This window comes from Micromesistius poutassou, assembly GCF_964030765.1.
Source record: "Micromesistius poutassou genome assembly, chromosome: 3".
Classification (NCBI taxonomy): Eukaryota; Metazoa; Chordata; class Actinopteri; order Gadiformes; family Gadidae; genus Micromesistius; species Micromesistius poutassou.
The window spans coordinates 3,160,789-3,178,288 of record NC_140273.1 but is presented as its reverse complement, the minus strand read 5'-3'; the positions used below and the strand labels follow the sequence as shown (position 1 = coordinate 3,178,288).

The 17,500-nt window shown below is 49.5% G+C and overlaps 2 protein-coding genes and 1 pseudogene across 3 annotated transcripts in view; 1 reads left to right on the top strand and 2 right to left on the bottom strand.

The window, feature by feature from the left end:
• The window catches only part of slit2 (slit homolog 2), a gene marked incomplete at its 5' end in the record, with an annotated part of 18,685 nt that extends 16,576 nt beyond the window's left edge, over positions 1 to 2,109 (top strand). Inside the window, 4 exon segments of the mRNA XM_084465366.1 lie at positions 1 to 121; positions 1,644 to 1,774; positions 1,853 to 1,855; positions 1,857 to 2,109. The exon segment at positions 1 to 121 is cut by the window's left edge and continues 94 nt beyond it. Of these exon segments, the coding sequence (XP_084321492.1) occupies positions 1 to 121; positions 1,644 to 1,774; positions 1,853 to 1,855; positions 1,857 to 1,982 (381 nt within the window). The 3' untranslated portion in view covers positions 1,983 to 2,109.
• Positions 2,110 to 7,816: 5,707 nt separating this feature from the next.
• LOC311340705 (D(1) dopamine receptor pseudogene) lies at positions 7,817 to 9,037 on the bottom strand (annotated as a pseudogene). Its single transcript has one exon. The product of its transcript is annotated as a D(1) dopamine receptor pseudogene (transcript).
• Positions 9,038 to 13,799: 4,762 nt separating this feature from the next.
• The window catches only part of chrna9a (cholinergic receptor, nicotinic, alpha 9a), a gene marked incomplete at its 5' end in the record, with an annotated part of 6,734 nt that continues 3,033 nt past the window's right edge, over positions 13,800 to 17,500 (bottom strand). Inside the window, 3 exons of the mRNA XM_084465365.1 lie at positions 13,800 to 14,927; positions 15,280 to 15,929; positions 16,707 to 17,058. Coding sequence (XP_084321491.1) covers positions 14,757 to 14,927; positions 15,280 to 15,929; positions 16,707 to 17,058 — 1,173 coding nt within the window. The 3' untranslated portion in view covers positions 13,800 to 14,756. The remainder of the gene's footprint in view (positions 14,928 to 15,279; positions 15,930 to 16,706; positions 17,059 to 17,500) is intronic.

The following is a 17,500-nucleotide window of genomic DNA, read 5'->3' as shown; positions in this document are numbered from 1 at the left end:
CAGCAGGGGGCCGACCCGTGCAGCCTGACCCGCTGTAAGCACGGCCAGTGCCGGCTGTCGGGCCTGGGGCTGGCGTACTGCGAGTGCAGCGGCGGATACACGGGGGAGGCCTGCGACCGAGGTGAGGGCGCGCTCGCTGTGCCTGCGTCTGTGTGTGTCTGTGTGTGTGTGTGTGTGTGTGTGTGTGTGTGTGTGTGTTTTTGTGCGTGTGTATCTAACTGAGGCTTGAGTGTGTGTATACTTTTAACCCGGTCGAGTGTACATGCGTGTGTGTGTGTGTGTGTGCTTGTGTGTTTTTGTGCGTGTGTATCTAACTAAGGCTTGAGTGTGTGTTTACTTTTAACCCAGTCTAATGTACATGCGTGTGTGTGTGTGTGTGTGTGTGTGTGTGTGTGTGTCTGTGTGAGTGTCTAACCTGGCTCTGTGTCTCTACACTAACACATCTAACCTCTTCCAACTCAGCCTCCACTGAGCCTCTCCCCCCCCCGCCCGCTCGGGGGACCACCCAGGTGAGACTCTCATCACAGGCTTCTGCCTCTCCTCATCCAAACACCAGTCCTCTCCCAGTCCCCTCCCAGTCCCCTCCCAGTCCCCTCCCAGTCCTCTCCCAGTCCTCTCCTAGTCCTCTCCCAGTTCCCAATACTGGACCAATCTGAGAGATACTCTGCATTACTCCAATTTCATCAACCTCCATTTAACAGCTTGCTTTATTTTAATATCCTTCATCATACGTCCATTCCTTTGGAACGGCCGCAGACCTCATGCGGTCAGCGGTCTCCCCTCTTCTCTCCTCTCACTCTCTCCTCGTTCCCTTAATTCACCTCAGCGACCTGTGTGTTTGGTACGATGTCACCGTATGACGTCATCTCCACTTCCTGCCATGATGTCACTCTTTCCCGACGCAAACCCTGACCCCCCGACCCTTCATCCTCACACACACACACACACACGGGGGGTCACCAGGTGACCCTTTCCCCATCGTCCCCTCTTCTGTCAACGCCACCGCGTGCGCCGGTCGAGGGCTGTGAGTGCATGGCGGTAGCAGGGCGTGTGCATCAGAACGCGTCAGTGGATTGCGTTGGCGCTGCTCCGCCTGTTTGTTAAGAGAGAGGGTTGCTGTGACGTTAAAAAAAAAAAATCCCTCATAAAGGTAAACACGACGTAACCACGATGTACGAACCCTGGACCCCTTCTACGATGACGCCTCGGTTTAAATGGTTCTGGAGGCGGCCGGAGAAGTGGACACTACATGTACACCCTAAACGATAATCGCTTCCTCCACAACTGCTTATTGACTGGGGAGTTTGGGGTACAGTTAGGGGGGGTGGTGGGCAGGGGGGGGGGGTGAAGCTAAGCTACCCATGTAGCTTGTGTGTGAGAGCCATGATGTTATGATGTCACTGACTCTGTTCTCTGTGTGTGTGTGTGTGTGTGTGTGTGTGTGTGTGTGTGTGTGTGTGTGTGTGTGTGTGTGTGTGTGCGTGTGCGCGTGTGTCTCTATGCGCGTGTGTGTGTGTGTGTGTGTGTGTGTGTGTGTGTGTGTGTGTGTGTGTGTGTGTGTGTGTCTCTATGCATGTGTGTGTGTGTGTCTCTATGCGTGTGTGTGTGTGTGTGTGTGTGTGTGTCTGTGTGTGTGTCTCCAGAGGTGGCCTGCAGAGGGGAACGGGTCCGAGATGTCTACCAGAGACAGCAGGGCTATGCGGCGTGCCAGACCCAGGAGAAGGTCTCCCGCCTAGAGTGTCGCGGGAGCTGCCCAGGAGGAGCAGGAGGAGGAGGAGGAGGAGGAGGAGGAGGGGGGAGGAGGAGGAGGAGCAGGAGGAGCAGGAGGAGCAGGAGGGGGAGACGCGGGGCAGGAGGGCCCCTGCTGCACCCCCCTCCGCAGCAAGCGCAGGAAATACACCTTCCAGTGCACCGACGGCTCCTCCTTCGTGCAGGAGGTGGAGAAGGTGGTGAAATGCGGCTGCACGAAGTGCTCCTTGTAGAAAAAAAAAAAAAAAAACACACGAAGAAGAGAACAAAAAGACAACGCCCCCCGACGGAAGACTCCCTGTTGTGCTCCACGTCCCCCCCCCCCTCCCCCCCACAAACCTCCTCCCACCTCGCTCCACGCTCCTCATCTCCCTTATCCCCCCCCCCACTCCCCACCTCCACCCAGAGAAACCTCACCCTTTCCAAGCACCCACCCACCCCCGTCCCCCCCCCCCTCCCCCCCATCCCACATTTTGTAAAAACCACGAAAAAAAAATCAAAAAGAAGTGAAACCGCAAAAAAAAAAAAAAAAAAGATCCCTTTCTTGCCAGTGTTGGACTGATGATGATCGATGCTTCCTCGTTGGGGATGTGAATTATATTGTAAAGTACAAAAACAGACTTATTTTTATTATGAAGTGGAGAAAAAGACAAAAAAACAGAGTTGACTTTTTCTTTCCATCTGCATTTAATTTTATGTGTCTCATGATGACTCAACCAGAATGCCACTTCCTCTCCTCCTGGCAGACTCACGGCCTCTGATCGATGACCACTTCCTGTAGAAGCCCTACTCCCTCCCGATGTGTTTTGTAGTAGGAGCTCCCTTACTGGTAGTAGCACGGACTCACCACTAGAGGGCGCTAAAGGTAAAGCAAAGGAGTTGGAAGAGGGGGGCCGCCGTGCAAACCTCTGAACGAAAACAACGACCGGACTGACGTGGTCCGCAGTTCTCCTCCTCGGACCTGGAACCTCCTGAGACTGTGTGCACGTGTGTGCATGAATCTACTGGACTACACACACACACACACACACACACACACACACACACACACACACACACACACACACACACACCTCACGTCATCATATTCAGCTACTGAACAACGTAAATATTATTATGTCATACCAATAAACACTCACAAAGATAGACAATGAAATTCAAACGCATCATCGATGCAAACGGAGTTACAGTAGACATCAGTGGCCAATCAAAAGCATGACATTCTCCATCCAAACTCATTCGCAAATGACAAGTATTTATTGTATCATAAATACCTGTGCTTATTCAGTAGACCTCCCCGTGTATCAATCTGATTCTTTTAATATATATTAATTTATATTTGTCCTCTTATTTTTGTATTAAAAGACATAATCTGTCAAAATAGCTGAACTAACAAAATGGTGTCCTTTATTTGGTCGAACAGAAGTTGTTGCTTTCTTTCTGAGCACTGAGACTATTGTGTTTGCCAGAAACCTTAGTTACATCTTCAAATGTGACGTGAAAACATTGTATATTTTTGTGGCGTTTCCTGAGAGTTTGTACTGTGCCATTAAGAGAAGGTCTTTATATTAGAGTATAAATGTATAGATAATGTCCCTATGTATTTCACACACAGAAATGTTGTGAGTAGCAAAGACCCTAGAAGATGCTTAGAACTGTTTTTACCTTTTTAACAAATTGATGCTTAAAAGAATACTGTGACTTTTTTCTAAATGAAACTACTTTGTTACCCCCCTTGGTCTCCAATGTTAACATGTTGCTGCTAAGTTTTTGTACGGTAGACTTGGATCCTGATCTGTATATTCTATAGAACTTCCTGCTCCCGCTGTACGGAGCACATTGTGTAACAGATAAATATTTCCCCCCCCACCTTTACCCGTGCGTTGTGCTTTATCTTCCCCCTGCCCCCTCCCCCATCCACAGACTAATGTCAGTTCCCTGATGTTTGTTTATTAAACACAATATTTACCTCACACTCTTAATCTTCGACTGTTTATTACCACCACACGTACGTCCATGTCATAGACGCCTATAGGGTCACGCGACAGTCGACGCACAACAATGTGTTTCTTGCTTTTGTCGGCTGACGAATACACAATAAATAAAAAGAGTATAGAGTAAGAGTATAGAGTCCCGGAAGCTCAGACAGACTATATTCCCATTCTGCAACCCCACAGTGAGGTCACCTTCTGAACCGGCTGAACGTTAACGACCATCACTCTGACCAATAACACCAGCATGAGCGATGAGCCAAAACAAACTCAACTGTCGGTCCCCAGTGCTGTTCTGGTGTTGGATACGGGCCGTTTTACTGACGAGGAAAACAGGTCAAACATGGGTCTCTCCACGCCATTACCCAGTAAGGACTTCCACCAGGCCCTGGAGCCACTCAGGAATGGAAGCAACGTTATGGCTTTGATTTCTATTATTAATACTCTTGTGAACTTGCTTATATTTTATGCTCCACATCCATTTGCCCTCCCCCTCCCCCCTGCATGCCCATACCATCTGGTCTCTCTCTCTCTCTCTCTCTGTCTCTCTGTCTCTCTCTCCCTCCTTCTCTCTCTCCCTCCCTGCAGGAAAGTGCCTGAGTGTGTCCATGCTGATGTTGCCAGGTGTCAGACAGGAGTGAACTGCATCCGTGATGGTTATATAAGGTTCATTCCCTCCCCCCCTCGTCCCACTAACCCCCCCCCCCACACACACACACACACACACACACACAAAGGAAGCAGAACATTCTGTAAGCTGGTGTGCATGCTAATACCTAGTGCTTGTGTATTTTAGCTCACCTTGCCTTTAACGCTTCTGGTGTGTCAGCCTTTTTAACAGCACAAGGTCAACAGAACACACAACAGAACACTAGTCTGTGAGCTGAGTCCCACAGACACGCCTTCAAAGTCAGCTCAGACATTGATTACTACAATGTAGGATTCAACATTGTGGGCCAGGGTTGACCTGTTGTTTATCCATTTAGAAAAAACATTTGAGCCATGAATACGTTTATATACATATTTATCTATAAATATATACCTCAACTTTATCGAGTTAGCAATAGGCCTACCACAAACGGCTCTGCTGACATAAAACAATGTTATGCTATGATGTGAGTGATGTAATGTTGCCCCCTTGTGGTGTTGGTGCAGATGTGCAACCACTCGATTGGCTGTCCCACATACAAGTATAAATAACTGGTGAATTAAGCACTAGCAACTTTCAGAGGCTGTTCTACTTGTAAGAACCCCTGGCCCGTGAGGAAATGCAGTGTGACATTTCAAGATCATGAATGAATTACAATATGAAGACCATTTATAAACCTGTCCTTGCCTCGAGCTTCCTCTCCCGGGTACTCGCTCTCTCCTTCTCTCTCCTTCTCTCTCTCTCTCTCTCTCTCTCTCTCTCTCTCTCTCTCTCTCTCTCTGCCGGTCTATATTTAGTGGGTCTTAAGGACATGGCGCCAGCGGGGTCGTTGCTGTTCTAACACTAATAATTCAGCTGCTCTGCTCGATAGCATGGCAGCTCTTCCTGCAGAACCAGAGGGACCAATCAAATTGTCTCCCTTTTTTCTCACTTCTTCAGTGAGACTTCAGTTTTTACAGTCTTAAATATATTTATATTGATTAATTAGAAGAAAAGCTTCCCATTTTCTCTCTCTCTCTCTCTCTCTCTCTCTCTCTCTCTCTCTCTATGTCTCTCTATGTAAAGACATGGCGTGTGTTATTGTGTCCCATGTATAAAACATAACCATCCTCTCTAGGGTAGAGCCGCCATGCAAACAGACACGGATGCATGACCGCAGAACGCAAAAGACGACCGCTGATCCCTGCTCCTCATTCATTCATCCGCTCTGGCCACCTGGAGGAGCCGCCAGGTGTGCACCGTGTGCGCGCCGCGCGTCCGTGCGTACAGCAGGAGGAGCTGCACTCGGGGTGGGGGGTGGGGGGGGCTTTTCCCAGCGAACACACGGGATTAAGAGACAGAACAATAACACCATCCACACACTGACATTGGCAGAGGAAGCAAAGAGGATTATAAAGTCTTATGGTTCATCTGGGCTCACGGGCTGTGTTCACAGAGGGAGAGAGAGAGAGGGAGGTGGGGATGGAGAGAGAGAGAGAGAGAGATAGAGAGATGGGATGGGATGGAGAGAGAAAGAGAGAGGGATGGAGAGGGGGGGGGTGGGATGGAGAGAGAGAGTGGGGGTGGTTGGAGAGAGAGAGAGACTGACACACACACACATCCAACCGTGACTTTGACCCGCAGCCATTATGCACACATACACATACAACACATATGTCACGAGGGCATGAACATGTATTCGCGCGATGAAATTCCGCCATGTGTGTGGGAAAAGAGAAAGAGAAAGGAAAAAAAAAAAAAAGTAAAGTAAAGTAGCGAAAGGCTATTTCTAAATAGGTCAGCGAGTGTCAGCCTTTGAGTGAAGCCGGCCAGCGGTTCAAGTGAATAACTTGCAGGCAAAAGGGCTGAATGTGAGCGCGGGACTAATCTGACTTCAGAGTTACAGTGGATGGATGGAAGGTGAATGGGCAGCGCCCTCAGGCCCCTGTAAACCCATTAGATGAATCACGTTACGCACAAACAAACACGTTTTAATAGACCCTGAGTGCATGGTCGTAACATGTACAGGAGAGAGCCGAGAGACCCGACCTGTGCGATCACACAACAGGTCCACAGAGAACGGGCGTGGCTCAGCTGAGGATCGCACTTGAGAAAGACTCGTGTGGTTTTTCATAAGTCATCCTTTTAGTCAATTATTTATAAATGTCACATATAAAATATATTATATTATGAATATCTTTCTTTGAGGCTTGATGTTGACGCTGAGTTGTAGCCTGCACCTGTGCCACACAAGATGTGGCTGGCCCCAAATGATAATCCCGCCTTGGGGGATATTTCATCATCACAGGCTATTTTTGACAAGTCTGCCCTATTTAAAGAATGTGCCGAGACATTTAGCTTCCGGAGGGATCCACACACATGTGGCCCACACACACATGAGGCCCACGCGCGCACACGCGTGTTCAGATATGAACGCACAGCCCTGTCCTCCCACGCGTCCTGCAGGTCTCACCGTGACCGTGGGGCGTGTGGGCGAGGTCTAGCGGGACGGTCGCCTGTACTGCATATAGGTTAAAAGCCTGGTCCTTACGTAAGGTCGCCACACAGCGCGCCTATGTGTTTCCATAGCATTTTATATTGGTTCTTCCGTAATCCCCCCGTGTGACGGTCAACACATTATCCCGTTGTGACCAATCAAGACCAATCAAGCGCTCACCGCGACAGCTGCCTCTGGATATTGAGTTTTCTGGATCACAATCAAAACTGATTATTTTTTTGGTATTCACAAGCAACAAACACCCAAATACAATCAGACGTAGGCCCTATACCGATCACACGTGAGGCAGCTGTTGTCTGTTGTCCCTTTATTCAGCGTGGAGGCACATGTGGATTCATTATTTATTATCGCGAGGACAAGTCCGGGCATCGGCTTGGTTTAATGATGACCAGCTGCCTCTGGTTAATGTGTTACATCATCGCCTTGTCAGAAATCCTACATTTTGGCAACACAGTCTCCTTCACTATCAAGGAGGAGAGGATAAAGGCAACCCATTTAACTCTGAATAACAACAACCAAGAGGGAGTTAAAGTAGGCCTATCATTAAATGGTGTTAAAGGTGCTGTAACAAAGATTCATAAGACGTTATTTATGAGCTATTACGTATCACTAGGAATGGCATAGCCACCAGTCAGCTATGTGATGTGAGGATACCCGTTTTTGAGAAGATTGCACCTGCCTCTGTATGAGCAAACTTAGATTTCAGACCGCTCCCGGCTGCTTTCTGCCCATCAGGGTATATTTTCCCTGATTGGTCAAGGTGACTCGTCCTGCCTGTCAATCACATGTGCGTGCAATGTGACAATGCTCAATGCTCGGAGAAACGCAGTTATCTCTGAAACCTTAGCCACAACACCTTTAAGTTGTATTTATACATCCTGTGATATTCATTATCTGTGTTGTGAAACGCCTTAACGTCATGATGACGTTGACTTAACGAGGTATATGTCCGAGTGGGAGGGCGTTGTCGGCCACGTCCATCTTGTCCAACTTGTCCATGGTGTCCATGGTGACCATGGTGTCCGGCCCCGGGTCCGAGGCGCTCTGAGACACTCTGTTGCAAAACAAAGTCACGGTTGTATTCCCGCTGTCATCGCTGCCCCTGGCGTTGACCCGGTAGGAGACGTACAGCGAGCTGTCCTGCTTCACGGAGCCGGGCTGCTCGTTACTGGCCACCACCGTCTCCACGCCTGCGCCCGTCGTGCCCCAGCACTCCCCCACGCGGCAGCCCAGGAGGCGCAGAAACGCGTCTCTGAAATCCGTGTTGAACGCGTAGATGATGGGGTTGAGCGAGGAGTTGCTCCAGCCGATCCACACGAACACGTCGAACGTCCTCTTGCTGACGCAGTAGGGGATGTGGTGCTGCGCGCGGAGCGCCTGCGTCTTGGGGCAGAACGGCAGCGCGCAGTTGAGCACGAAGAACGGCGTCCAGCAGCAGACAAACACCCCCATGATGATGCTCAGCGTCTTCAGCACTTTGGTCTCCTTCCGAAGGGAGACCCTGAGCGCGCGTTGGTATGGAAACGGGTGAAGCTTCGGGGTTCTGCTGGTGCAGCTACCCCTGTGTATGTTGGAGTGAGCGCTGACGGTGGAGAACGAGCGGGAAAAGTTTTCGGGCGCGTCGGAGCGGCAGCTCCGCGCGTGGTCCGCCGCGCGCTCCAGAGACGAGATCCTCCTGATCTGCATGTGGGCGATCCGGTAGATGCGCGTGTAGGTGATGATCATGACGGCCACGGGGATGTAGAAGCTGATGAGAGACGAGGAGATGGCGTAGGTGCGACTCAAGCTCGAGTCACACAGCTCGCCGCTGTCCCCGGCGTCCGTGACGTTCGCCGAGGCGCGGTCGTCCCCCGCCGGGTCGCTGACCTCCCCCTGGTGCCAGTTCATCTGCACGGGCACGAAGGAGATGACCACGGACACGGTCCACGTCACGCCGATGATGACGAACGCCAGCTTGCGGTTCATGCTCCTCTCGTAGCGGAACGGGCTGGAGATGGCCCAGTAGCGGTCCACGCTGATGACGCACAGGTTGAGGATGGAGGCGGTGGAGCACATGATGTCGCACGCCACCCAGGTGTTGCAGAAGGCGCCGAACGGCCACGAGCCCACCACCTCGGCCACCGCCTTCCAGGGCATCACCAGGGCGGCGACCAGCAGGTCCGACAGGGCGAGGGACACGATGAAGATGTTGGTCACTTTGGACTGCAGGTGCCGGAAGCGAAAGACCGCCACGCACACGGTGAGGTTCCCCAGGAAGGTCCAGACGATGAGGAGGGTCAGCACGCTGCCGATGACGGCTTGTCTGGCCAGCAGGGCGCCCGGGCTCCCGGTCCATGGCGGGCCGGTGGCGTTGTTCATCGCATGTGCACGCTGGAACCACAAGGTCACGGCGAAAGGTTGAAAAATAAGATCTCGCCCATTCCCCCGGAATCCAAGTGGAAATTAGAAAGAGAAAAGTGCCAAGCGTCTCTTCTCCCCTAGGAGGACTGGTATAGCATGACACTCGGAACGGACCGGACGGTGGGTGGGCGTCCTCCTCCTCTCGTGGAGTTAATCTGTGATTGCTGCTCTTGAGTGCGCGGATATCTCCTGCAGACCACGTGGACAGCGGTTTGCAATCACCCACCGCCCCGTAACAGCGAGTCCTCCTCTGACTGCACACACAGACCCGGGCGGAGTGGACCAGCTGTGGCGGAGAGCAGGCGCTCCCTCTGAGTCGGGCTGCACAGACGCCACGTTACTGACCTACATTCACGAATAACATAAACCATCACAGGCCATCCTCGTGGGTTTGACCACCGCAGGGAAATTAGTAATTAGGCTGCCATGGTCGGTCCGGGTCACTGGGAATCGCACGATTGATCACGTGTAGACACAATTAATAAAGTACAGTTTATGATGTGGAAAAACATTATTCGATCGTTATTATGGGGGATGTTTGTTTCTGTGGATATTCAAAAGCACACACTGAAATAAAACGAGGCTGTATTTCATCAATACTAATCGTGATGGGAAAGTAACATTTACGCACATTTTTCATGAATGGTTATTTTCTTTATTCAGCAGCACCCAATGAGGTCATAGGCTACTTAACGTGAGGTCATACTTAACGTGACTTCATGAACCCCTGTTTCCCTTCGGTATACCGGGTTCAGTCTGTTATGTCGGCGTGACATAACCAGTCATAATCAGTCAGCGCGGTTCATGCGCTCCATCGTCCTATATGACGCCCAGCGGGCAGGTCTCCTCCAGGGCCAAGGGCACGGTGACGGGGTATAGAGGACACGACGGGTAGCCGTGGGCCGTTTGTCCTGAAGCAGGTAATGGCGGGCGGCCCTATCCGGTCCACACTCCGGTTGTGAACTCCGGTGGGGAAAGGGAGGCGTGGTGGGTTCCCTGATCAATCAGGCTGCTCGGGTCGGCTGTGCCGCGGTGGGTCGTAGACTCGTAGATGGACGTCGTCGTCGTCGATGTGTTTGCATTTAGTGTAGAATCGATTACCAATGGGTCGACCCACGGCCAGTATAGCATTAGTCCAACCGTGTGTGTGTGTGTGTGTGTGTGTGTGTGTGTGTGTGTGTGTGTGTGTGTGTGTGTGTGTGTGTGTGTGTGTGTGTGTGTGTGTGTGTGCGTGTGTGTGTGCGTATGAGAGAGAGAGAAAAACATAAGTGATACTTGATACTACAGTACGTTGAATCCGCCATTTCCACATCAGCAGCTACATAAAATCACATGACGACCTCTGACCACGCCACTCCTCGTCTCCCATTGATGCAGCAGTTGCCGTGGCACACCACCTCCCAGACCTCACCGCCCCCCAGTCCGAGCCCACTCACACGGGCCCACCTGAGCTACAGTAATCACATGAGGATTAACCCCATCACAGAGAGAGCAACCAGAGAGGACTGGAGTCACAGTCTCTTACTTACACACAGAAGTACCCCCATAATCTGATAATCCCTCCACATCATGGGAATTCATTTATGGCGCAAAATAGACCATGGGGAGGAGGAGGACTATTAAGTCTCCTGTGCTGTAACCTGATCAATGATGGGCTCCGGGCTGCGAATCATTGGACTCTGCAGGTCAAAGTAAGGCTGGGTTATTTTAAGTGTTTGCTTGCTTTCACTGAAGGAAAGATGTTGTTTCCGCCATCTGGTAGTAGGGTGAAAACACCATCTTTCACTCAAAGAACGACTGTGTTTTCACCATCTATAAGTAGGGTGAAAACACCATTGTTCGACCAAAGGAAAGGTGGTGTTTTCACCATTTAATAATAGGATGAAAACAGCATCTTCTAATAAAGGAAAGGTGGTGTTTTCACCATCTAATAGTAGGATGAAAACAGCATCTTCTAATAAAGGAAAGGTGGTGTTTTCACCATCTAATAGTAGGATGAAAACAGCATCTTATAATAAAGGAAAGGTGGTGTTTTCACCATCTAATAGTAGGATGAAAACAGCATCTTCTAATAAAGGAAAGGTGGTGTTTTCACCATCTAATAGTAGGATGAAAACAGCATCTTCTAATAAAGGAAAGGTGGTGTTTTCACCATCTAATAGTAGGATGAAAACAGCATCTTATAATAAAGGAAAGGTGGTGTTTTCACCATCTAATAGTAGGATGAAAACAGCATCTTCTAATAAAGGAAAGGTGGTGTTTTCACCATCTAATAATAGGATGAAAACAGCAACTTTCACTAAAGGAAAGCTGGTGTTTTCACCATCTAGTAGTAGGTGTAAGAACAGCAACCTTCCTTCAGTGAAAAATGGTGTTTAACCATCTAGGGTGAAAACCCCAGCTTTGACTAAAGGAAATGACTAATTTGACTACTAATCTATCACATTTATACCAATTCCACAGTGATAAGATAAAACCCACTCCTCTTCGTTATGTCCTGAGGATAACATTTGGCAGAGGCTCTTATCTGCTGTGACTTAAAGTCAGGCTGAGGACAACCACAGACATCAGAATTGGAGTAGCTGCAAAAAAGTTTGAGTGCTGCATGACCTGTTTCTGAATAAAGCTGAGTGCAGAGCATGCAGTCATATGAGCACAACACCTGGAGGCTGATTCAACTACAACGCATATGAGCAATCATGTATTTCCATTACTAACTTTTTTTTTGTTAGTAATAAAATTGTATTACAATTTCAAGTAATAATAAACGGGAGCGACATGTTACGTAAGCATGTATTTTGACCACGATGTACACCTCTGGATGTTGGCTATTTGTGGCCAATGATGACTTTTTTTTTAATTATCTTATATTCTATATTGTTAATAATGAATCAAAAATGAATCTGAATAAAATCGACATGTAAATAATTCCATTCATCAATAATTTATACTTATGGTAACAGTATGGTAACAGTGTCTATGAGTATTTAAAGATATTCCGGTAAAGGCTAGGTTTAATTTTTTAAATCACCAGTCCCAGTCCAAGTACTGAAACTGTTGTTGTTCTCTTTGGGCTTCACTGTGCTAGCTGTATCACCCGTTTCCGTACCACTCTTTTCACTGTGGTTACTTAATCTGCCATTCTTTGCACAAGCTTTCCCATTGGTCCCAGCATTGTGTTCCTCCATCGCCACTGTAATGAGCCATACCTGCCGCTGGAGGGCGTTGTTTCGCTTTTTGCTTAGATTCTCCATATCTCTTTGCCTTTCCCTTTGCTCTCCTCTCTCTCCACATTAATTTGCTCCTTTCCCTTTGCTCTCCTCTCTCTCCACATTAATTTGCTTTTTTCTTCTCCCTTTCCTCCTCCCTTCTCCTCTGCCCCTCCAACTCCTGTGCGAGTCCATCCTGTTCTTTCTGCAGTGCCTCCCTCCTCACCTCCTCTCTCCACCTTCTGCTCTCGCTCCTTCTGCGCCTCCAGGGTCTTAGCCAGGTGGTCTAGTTTCCAGAGGAGAGCTTCCCTCTTTTTCTCCTCTTCCATCCTTATCGCCATCATTTGCATCACCTCCTTCATCTTCCGCTCCTTCTCCTTCTTCACATTTCCCTCCCTGCTCACCCTCAAGGCGTCCTCCTTTTCCATGATGAATGTCTCCATTATCTCCCTATCTAACCACTGGCACCTCCTCCATCTCCTCCGCGGTCTTCAGCTCCAGCCTTTTTCAGCTGCCCCTGGTAAACCACTCTCGCACCACCTTCTCCTGCTCCTGTTTCCGTCGCCCCTCCTCCTCCTCCCTCAGTGTCTTCGCCGCCTCCTCCATCGCCCTCTCCTCCATCGCCCTCTCCTCCATCGCTCTCTCCTCCTTCTCCTACTTCGCCCTCTGCATCCCCTGTTCTGCAGATACCCCATGAAGTGGGATTGAAGCCAGATGTCTCTATTTAGCTCTCAGACTTGTGGGGGGAGGGGGGGGGGGAGCCCAGCTCTTTCTGCCCTTTGACCCTGCAGGACACCATCATCAGTGTGTGGCCCAATAATCTGTCTCTACACAGACACTCAACCTATCGGATTCATGATTGAAGCGACCGGGAAGGGAAGACATGTTGCTAAAGAGGACAATCCTTATCTTATCCGTGTCTTATCCGTGTCTTATCCTTATGGTATGTTTTAAGGCCATTAGGTGATTGAGTATTGAAGACCATGTCAGTCATCGAAGATTACTGGTAGACCCTCAAATAAACTGGTTTTACTGGTTTTGTTTACTGTCGCTCTCACGTCAACATTCAATTTAAACCAAAAATTATAAAATTATGCATGTTTTTATTAAACAAAATTGGTATTTTTGGGAATATATGGTTCTTTTTATATTGGTAAATGCAACAAGGAAAACTGAATCAAGGATCTTAAAATCAATAAAATACAAAAGCAGCACCCAAATGTGTGTGAAGAAATAAAGAAAGGAACATATATTACAAAAAAGGTAATAAAAAGGTCTTAATAGCACACTTAAAGGACACTTTATTAATTTAATTCGGAATAACAAAAATATTTGAATAACATTAAACTTGGATTTGATGGACATAAATATCCAATACAAAAGTGTGTGTGCGTGCGTGCGTGTGTGTGTGTGTGTGTGATGGTGTGTATCTGTACATTAGGATACATACACATGCATACAGAACCAACCACCCAAGGAAAGGATCTTTGTCTGAGGAGCTGAGGATGGAAACTCCAGCGTGACAAACAAACAGTGTCACCACCACTGACACCCAGGTCGTAACGTAATACTGCAAACATAGGGGCGATCCTCAGTGGGCCATAGCTACCTTGTGCTACCTCGTTCTAGATAGACAGTGACGTACAGATGTCTACTGCCACCTGACCCTAACCCCACAGTGGCTTAAACCACTTATTTTGCGCCTTTGCCTAGTGGCGGCCAGAGCCTGTAGGTTTATAAAAAAACATATCTGGGAGGAGCTTCAACCATTGTGGGGTATATAATTGTATTGTATTATTTTTTATTTTTTATTTTTTTGGACTCCTTGGGGAAAAGAGTATTTAATTAACTATTAACTATTAATTAACGTAATTCAACTGCTCTAACCATGCCATCCTTGTAGCTATCCCAAAAGGAGCTGCTTCGAATGCAATGTAAGTAATGTAACACGTATATATAACTGGGTGTGAGGTCATCAATAATAAAGTCTTCATGTTTGAGGAGAGGCCAAGATCTTCTTACTGGTTCGGCGGCTCCTCACATGTTCAGCCACATGGAAAAGAAAGGATCTTTCACACACATGCTCACACAGAAAATATACCCCCAAACACACTTTGTGGACAAAATGACTAGAGCTTATAATGTCACCTTCGATAGTTCTGAACATCACAGTTCATGTTCGGGTCTTGATACCCTTGGACCCTGATCGACCTGTTGATGATGGTGATGATGAAAATGCTTTTGTTCTCATGACCTGGCTCTTAAGTTGCCTTGGCAAAGATGAGGATGCTCATCAGGAACACCATGAAGAAGAAGATCCACATGAAGAATCGGTCCATCACCTTGGCAACCTTCTTCCACTGCGCCCCCTTGGCGCATGTCGCCCGCTGCTCACGGAAGCAGTTAGCGATGAACTGGATGTTCTTCACCACCTAGAGAGAGAGAGGGAGAGAGAGAGAGAGAGAGAGAGAGAGAGAGAGAGAGAGAGAGAGATGATAAGCGATAATCACATCATAACACCATATTATCATAACATCATAATATTATGATCATAACCTAAAAAAGTGTGTGAAGCCTCCTCACCAACATGATCACCTCATAACATGATCACATCATAACATGATCGTAACCTAACATGATATGCATAGGGCTCCTCACCTGCGGGTGATCACATCATAACATGATCATAACCTAACCAGGTGTGTGTCTGCTCCTCACCTGCGGGTGATCACGTCATCACATGATCACAACCTAACCGGGTGTGTGTGTGTGGGCTCCCCTCACCTTGAGGTGCTGGGGGCAGGGGCAGTTGCAGGGGCAGGCCGCGGGATAGGGCTTCTCCGAGGGGGGGTAGAACAGCTGATCCTTGAGCCCCCCGTTCAGGTGCCGCAGGGCCCCGGGCGAGCCGTGGTAGTCCACCTCGTCCCGCCTGATGTGGTGGTTCTGGTGGTAGCGCCGCGGGGACCCCCGGCCCTCCTCGCCGCGGCCCAGGACGGCGGCGGCGTGGTGGTTGTTGTGGTTGTTGTAGTGGTGCTGCTGCTGGTGGTGCTGGTGCTGGTGCTGCTGCTGCTGCTGCTGCTGCTGCTGCTCCTGCCGGTAGTGCCCGTTGGCGCGGGGGTTCTGCTGCCCCCGCTTGGGGCTGCGGGGGCCGCCGTGGCCATTGCTGCGGCGGTACGTCTCGTCGTCCTGGACGCCGTACTGCTCCTCGCCCATGGGCTCCTCGGTGTAGGGCGGGGTGCGTTCGCTCTCCGGCGTGGTGCAGTTCTCGCCCACCTCGTACACGAAGAGGATCTTGGACATGTAGTCGATGATGACCACCTTGGCCCAGTGCGGGACGGGCTTGGCCTCGGCGCCGCAGAAGTGGATGTTCATGATGAAGATGGTGAGCGAGGTGGAGGCCGTGATCATGGTCATGGTGGCGATGTAGTACTTCCCTGGAGGGCGTGGCGGCAAGGAGGTCGCTTAGAACAACAACGCACATACACGCAGACATGCATGGACACACGTGCACAGAACCACACACGCGCACACACACACACACACACACACACACACACACACACACACACACACACACATGCATACACACACATATGCACAAAAACACACACACACACACACATATACACATACACACACATACACACATATGCATGCACATATACAGTACATATGCATGCACACATGAAGACATGCATTCCTTAATATGGACAAAGGAGAAAAATGGGAGAAAATACTAGCATAAAAAATTTAAACGCATTTAATAAAATATTCAACCATGTATCGGCCATTTCCTTTCCGGTATCCTATATCGGCCGTGACAGCAGATTAACCAAACAAGGGAAACCACTCTGAATGAATCAGATGCAACCCTGACTAAAGCACGTGCCACCTGAACACATCCATCTCCAGACTCCACCCACGTAAACAAACAAATTCCATGTTAGCGTGTCAGTCAGGGTCTACTGGATAGGGACAGATCCAACTCATGTGGATCGTGCGGCAGAAATCCAGCAGAAAGCATCATAGCATTTCTAGCTTCAGCTCATTTCCAATGCCCGTCCCTAGACTCCTAGAGGGGTCAAAGGTCACAGCTAAACACACAACGGATGGGGGTGGGTGTTTAATCAGGGTGTGTGTGTGCGTGTGTGCGCGTGTGTGTGTGCGTGTGTGTCACCAGGACCCCCCCGCCCCCCCCCCCCCGCCCTCACCGATGTACGGCACGCTCTCCGAGGGCGGCATGCTCTCCGCCACCATGAGCTGGAAGACGGTGAGCGCCAGCAGCACGGTGACGCCCAGGGACACCTTCTCCCCGGAGTCGGCGGGCAGGTAGAAGCCCAGCGGCGCCAGGAAGGAGATGAGGAAGCAGGGCAGCAGCAGGTTGAAGATGTAGAAGGAGGAGCGGCGCTTCAGCAGCAGCGTGTAGGTGATGTCCGGGTAGGGGTCGGAGCAGCAGCCGTACATGATGACGTTGCGGACGGCCGGCATGCCGTGGCACTCCCACTCCACGTTCTCCACGAAGTCCGACAGGTCGCCGCTGTCCGTGCCCATGTCGATGTCCACCTGGGGGGGGCGGGGCATGGGGGCAGGGGGCAGACACGTTTACAGAGGGGAGACACAGACACCCAGAGAGGGGGTGTCACAAATATTTGGCCTGTTAAGCCCTTTGAGACTGTAATGGGGATTAAGGGCTATACAACGAAAAAGTTTTATTGAACTGAATTGAGACGCTGTCTGGGTTCCTCTATGTCTCAGGCTTTATTCTGTTTCATCACTTTGATCTCTGTGTTGTCATGGTGATGTCCACCTGGAGCCCACTGACACGTTCAGAGCCTTTACAGGTCCCATGTTATGCCACCAGGTGTGAGTGTGATTAGCCGTTACAAGCCGTTTTGAAAATCTGCCTCTTTGGTCTTTCTTTCCTTTTTTAGACATTTGCATTTGCTCCCTGTCAGATTTTATTTTATTTCATCGTGTCTTGGTGCATCCTGTCACTTTCTACTTC